The following is a 5,475-nucleotide window of genomic DNA, read 5'->3' as shown; positions in this document are numbered from 1 at the left end:
TTGAGACGGAGTTTCACTCTTGTTACCCAGGCTGGAGTACAATGGCACGATCTCGGCTCACCGCAACCTCCGCCTCCTGGGTTCAGGCAATTCTCCTGCCTCAGCCTCCTGAGTAGCTGGGATTACAGGCACGTGCCACCATGCCCAGCTAACTTTTGTATTTTTAGTAGAGACGGGGTTTCACCATGTTGACCAGGATGGTCTCGATCTCTTGACCTCGTGATCCACCCGCCTCGGCCTCCCAAAGTGCTGGGATTACAGGCTTGAGCCACCGTGCCCGGCCCTCAGAAGCTCTTGTAAAGCAGGCCTGGTGGTGATGAAATCTCTGAGTGCCTGCTTGTTCACAAAAGATTTTATTTTTCCTTTGCTTATGAAGCTTAGTTTGGCTGGATGTAAAATTCTGGGTTGAAAGTTCTTTTCTTTAAGGATGTTGAATATTGGCCCCCACTCTCTTCTAGCTTGTAGGGTTTCTGCTGAGAGATCTGCTGTGAGTCTGATAGGCTTCCCTTTATGGGTAACCTGACCTTTCTCTCTGGCTGCCCTCAGTATTTCCTCCTTCATTTCAACCCTGGTGAATCTGGCGATTATGTGCCTTGAGGTTGGTCTTCTTGAGGAATATCTTTGTGGTGTTCTCTGTATTACCTGGAGTTGAATATTGTCCTGCCTTGCTAGGTTGGGAAAGTTTTCCTGAGTAATATCCTGAAGAGTATTTTCCAGCTTGGATTGATTCTCTTTGTCACATTCAGGTACACCTATCAAGCGTAGATTAGGTCTTCTCGCATAGTCCCATATTTCTTGGAGACTTTGCTTGTTCCTTTTTATCCTTTTTTCTCTAATCTTGTCATCTTGTTTTATTTCATTAAGTTCGTCTTTGACTTCTGATATCTTTTCTTCTACTTGATCAATTCGGCTGTTAAAACTTGTGCATAGTTCGCAAAGTTCTCGTGTTGTGTTTTTCAGCTCCATTAATTCACTTATATTCCTCTCCAAATTGTGTATTCTTGTTAACATTTCATCAAATCTTTTTTCAAAGTTCTTAGTTTCTTTGCATTGGGTTAGAACAAGTTCTTTTAATTCACAGAAGTTTCTTATCACCCACCTTTTGAAGCCTGCTTCTGTTAATGGAACACACTTGTTCTCCATCAGGCCTTGTTCCGTTGCTGATGAGGAACTGTGATCCCCTGTAGAGGGAGAGGCATTCTGATTTTGGGTATTCTCAGCCTTTTTAGGCTGTTTTCTTCCCTTCGTTATAAATTTATCCATCTGTGGTCTTTATAATTACCGTCTTTATAATTGGGTTTCTGAGTGGCTGTCCAACTTGTTGATTCCCAGGGCTAAAATCTGAGCAACCTACTGCACCGGCCAAAACAGCAGCGTTATGATTGATGGTGCTTTTCTGACTGCACCAAGAACCACCGCCCCAAGGCAGCGGCAAAACCGCCTCGCCGGCCACAAGAGTCACGCTGGCGACCCGTGGGGCTCCTCTGCTGGGAATCTCCTGGTGCGTGAGCAACAAAAATTCATCTGAAAGTGTGGCATCCTCTCGTTCTCTACACTTTCACTGGGAGCTACAATCCCGAGCTGCTAGTGATCAGCCATCTTGGATCTCTCCCCAGGTTTTTAGTGATGATGAAATGAAAACACCAATGAAGAGCTTAGCATGAACCTGCTGCAGGGTAGGTGTGAGGAAGTGTTCACTATTAGCACTCATCCTCTTATTCTTCACAGCAAGATGCTTAAGTACCATCCTTGGGAGTCTTAGAAATCTCCCCAGGTACGAGGCGCGGATGACACTCCTTAAGTCTCAAGACTGTTCGGAGCCCTGCAGGATGACACCTGGCTGTGCACACGCTTTGTGCCCTGTGCAGCAGGAGACTGCCTGCAGCCCCTCTGGCCTGCGCCACATCAGTACTCCAGGCTGCCTTGGCCCCAGCCATCCCTCAGAGTCTGGTGGGGCCTGGGATAAGCTCCACCCAGATGTGGACAGATGTGGTAACTGTGTCTATAAATCTTGGGCAAGGCATTTTGCAGACCACACCGCAGAATAGAATCTGTGCTGTGGAATGAAAACAGCCCCTAATATCTACCTCTTGCTGTTCCCTGCCACACTGAGGACCCAGGATTATGAGGGCGGGTTACATCAAGCACACATACACAAACTCAGGGCTGACAGGTGTGCACACATTCCTGAGACACTGTGTCTAAGCCAGCCATCGACAATCACATCCAGGGCAGACAGACATTAAGTGACACACACACACACACACACACACACACAGCCCTTCCAGCTATCACAAAGTCTACACAAGCAAGGCCACACCCTCAGCACCTTCACCTCGCCCCGCACTTCCCTTCCCCGCCCCCCCGTAACCCCCACCCCCTATGCAGCCAGGCCCCTCCCCTGGGAACCAAAGTGAAAGGCGGCGGGTGTCGCGGTCAGGAGTTTCATTGGAAATTGAAGGGCGGCCCTGGGACAGGAGGGGGGTGAGGCAGAGGGAGGGAAGTGGCTCTCGTCCCCCGCCCTCCCTGGTCTACAGGCACAGCACACACCACTTACACACGCGCACCGTTCACCGGCAAACCAGGAGCCACGCAGCGGGGAGAACCAGCGGTCCTGCCCGGCCCCGCATCCCGCGCCGCGCCCTCGCTCCCACTCGCTGGACTCCTGCACCCCTCGCTCCGTCCGCGGCTCGCTCCCAGGGCACCCCAGCCCTGTCCCGGCGGTGTCCCTTGCACCGCCAACCCCTGCCACCAAGTGCCCAGTCTTCCACACAGCTCTCACCATCCTCGGAGGCACAGGTCTCCGGGACCCACCCTCACCCAGAACTCTCCCTTACAGGCTCACGCGGAGCCCCGCAGAGCCCCCAACACCCCCACAGAGTCCTCCAGTGCCCCCCACCAGCCCCTCACCTCACCACACGACTCCCCTGTCCCACACTCACGCAAAGCAGACCCCCACAAACCCTCCGCTAGGGGTGACAGCCGGAGCTCTCCGTCCCCGGCTTCCCCAACCCAACTCCGGCTACCCCACGCCCACGGGGCCGCGTCGCCTGAGGCCCGGGGGAGGGTTCGGCCCCGGAGGTCCCCGGACAGCAGGGTCTGTTAAAGGTGTGTGTGTTTGTGTGTGTGTAACATGCAGCAACACGCAGATGCCCAGAGCCTCCCAGCGCCCCCTTCCAACCCCCCAGCCTCCGGGCGAGTCCACTGTTCGCCCCCCGCCGAGTACCTTGTCCAGGCGTCCCGCGTGGGTCCTGGCGCCGCCGGTGCTCAGGGCCTCCAGGGCACCCGCAGGTGGGCCGGGCCTGCTGCGCTGCTGCCGAGCTCGGGATCCCGGTCCAGCTCCAGCCCGGGCCCCAGTCCCAGCAGCGGACGCGTGCTGAGCCGCCGCCACTTCCGCTGCGAGTCTTGTGCGCGCCCAGCTCCCGGCCCGGGTGATGTAAACTTGAGCTAATCAGCCGCCCGTCTGATGCCCTCAGGCCCGGGATTGCACCATCCCCCGCGCCCCGCCTCTCCAGGTCACCACCAGGGCGTGCTCCGCCCGGGCCTCTCCCGTTCGCCCCGGCCGCTGGACCCGGGGACCCCACCGTCGCCGACCCACTAGGGGTGTCTGGTCTCAGTGCAGACACCGGACACGGACTCTCCCTATCACCTTGGAAAAAAAAAAATTGCTTTTCTGAACCTCAGTTTCCCCAAGAATATTCTTCCTTCTCAGGATGGTGCTTCAGAAAAAGAGCAAACAGTGACTAATGTCCGGGTGCTTCCCCATTTATAAAGCACGTTCCCACCACTGTCTTAGAAAACCTTTAGGAGAAGTGGACAGGCGGGAATCTCCATTCTCCAGGTTCTACTGCGAGCCAGCCTGAGGCCCAGCTATGGGCAAGTGGTCCAGAAACTTCGGGAAGGCTTAGGGACCTAAGAGCTGACTCTGGGTTCAAAAGAACCAGTGTGGCCGCTGGGCGCGGTGGCTCACGCTGGTAATCCCAGCACTTTGGAAAGCCAACGCTGGTGGATCACCTAAGGTAGGGAGTTGCAGACCAGTCTGACCAACATGGAGAAACCCCGTCTCTACTAAAAATACAAAATTAGCCAGGTGTGACGGCACATGCCTGTAATCCCAGCTACTCGGGAGGCTGAGGCAGAATAATCATTCGAACCCGGGAGACGGAGGTTGCGGTGAGCGGAGATCAGGCCATATTGCACTCCAGCTTGGGCAAAAAGAGTGAAACTGCGTCTCAAAAAACAAACAAACAAAAAAAAAAAAACCAGTGTGGCACCCTGGTGAGGCCTGAGGTCTTGTGAGCTTCTCTGCGTTCCTTTGCTACAGGCAGTCCGGCCTAGTGATCTAGTGATGAAGAGTCCCTAGAGCCAGCTGGCCTAAGTGTTTCCTGCACCTCCTCTCCAACCCACAGTGCTACCCTAGAAAAGCTACCTAAAACCCTGCCTCAATTTCCTTCTCTAAGAAATGGGCTCATAATTGCACTCACTTCATAAAGTTTTTGTAAGGGTTAAATAATTTAATACGTGTAAGACGCTTAGAACAGTGTGTGGCACACAGCAGATGCTCAATAGTGTAAACACTGGAGACAGACAGGAAAAGGAGCCTTTCATATACTTGCACCCTAGGCCTGGGAGGACTTGGTATTACTTGCTTTGCAAAATCTTGGCTCACCACAACCTCTGCCTCCTGGGTTCAAGTGATCCTCCTGCGTCAGCCTCCCGAGTAGCTGGGATTATAGGCATGCCCCACTACACCCGGCTAATTTTGTATTTTTAGTAGAGATGGGATTTCTCCATGTTGGTCAGGCTGGTCTCGAACTCCCAACCTCAGGTGATCTGCCCACCTCAGCCTACCAAAGTGCTGGGCCCAGTGTCTTTCTTAGAAATCCCTTTTAGGCCAGGTGCAGTGACTTAGAGGCCTGTAATCCCAGCACTTTGGGAGGCTGAGGCAGGCCTCCCAAAGAGGTCAGGAGATCAAGACGCTTGATCCTGGCTAAATTTTTAAAAAATACAAAAAGTTAGCCGGACATGGTGGCACATGCCACCATTACTTGGGAGGCTGAGGCAGGAGAATCTCTTGAACCTGTGAGGTAGAGGTTGCAGTGAGCCAAGATTGTGCCATTGCATTCCAGCCTGGGTGACAGAGCAAGACTCCGTCTCAAAAAAAAAAAGAAATTCCTTTTGATCTGAATTCACCAGTGTCAAAAAATAACTCCTCAGCTGGGCAAGCTGGGTCATGTCTGTAATCCTAGCATTTTGGGAGGCCAAGGCGGGAGGATTGCTTGAGGCCAGGAGTTTAAGAACAGCCCAGGCAACATAGTAAGACCCTATCTTTACAAAGGGAAAAAAAGAGTGGGCCTGGTGGTGCAAGCTTGTGGTCCCAGCTACTCGGGAAGCTAAGGCAGGAGCCCAGGAGTTCAAGGTTACAGTGAACCATGATTGTGCCATTGCACTCCAGCTTGGGTGACAGTGAGATTC

General features: G+C 53.3%; 1 protein-coding gene across 2 annotated transcripts in view; it reads right to left on the bottom strand.

The window, feature by feature from the left end:
* Positions 1-3,503, bottom strand: part of TRIB3 (tribbles pseudokinase 3) — a 24,371-nt gene extending 20,868 nt beyond the window's left edge. Inside the window, exon 1 of one of the 2 annotated variants that reach the window (XM_032295348.1) lies at positions 3,227-3,503. Coding sequence is in view for 1 of the 2 variants with exons in the window: in XM_032295349.1 (XP_032151240.1) it covers positions 1,667-1,747 (81 nt within the window). In the remaining variant the exon portion in view is untranslated. Of the gene's footprint in view, positions 1-1,666; positions 2,304-3,226 lie in introns of those variants that run through there. The other variant, XM_032295349.1, reaches the window with a different exon arrangement.
* Between the last annotated feature and the right edge of the window lie 1,972 nt (positions 3,504-5,475).

This window comes from Sapajus apella, unplaced genomic scaffold (genome assembly GCF_009761245.1).
Source record: "Sapajus apella isolate SASKATOON/1434 unplaced genomic scaffold, GSC_monkey_1.0 scaffold33, whole genome shotgun sequence".
Taxonomy (NCBI): Eukaryota; Metazoa; Chordata; class Mammalia; order Primates; family Cebidae; genus Sapajus; species Sapajus apella.
This window is presented reverse-complemented; position numbering and strand designations above follow the sequence as displayed.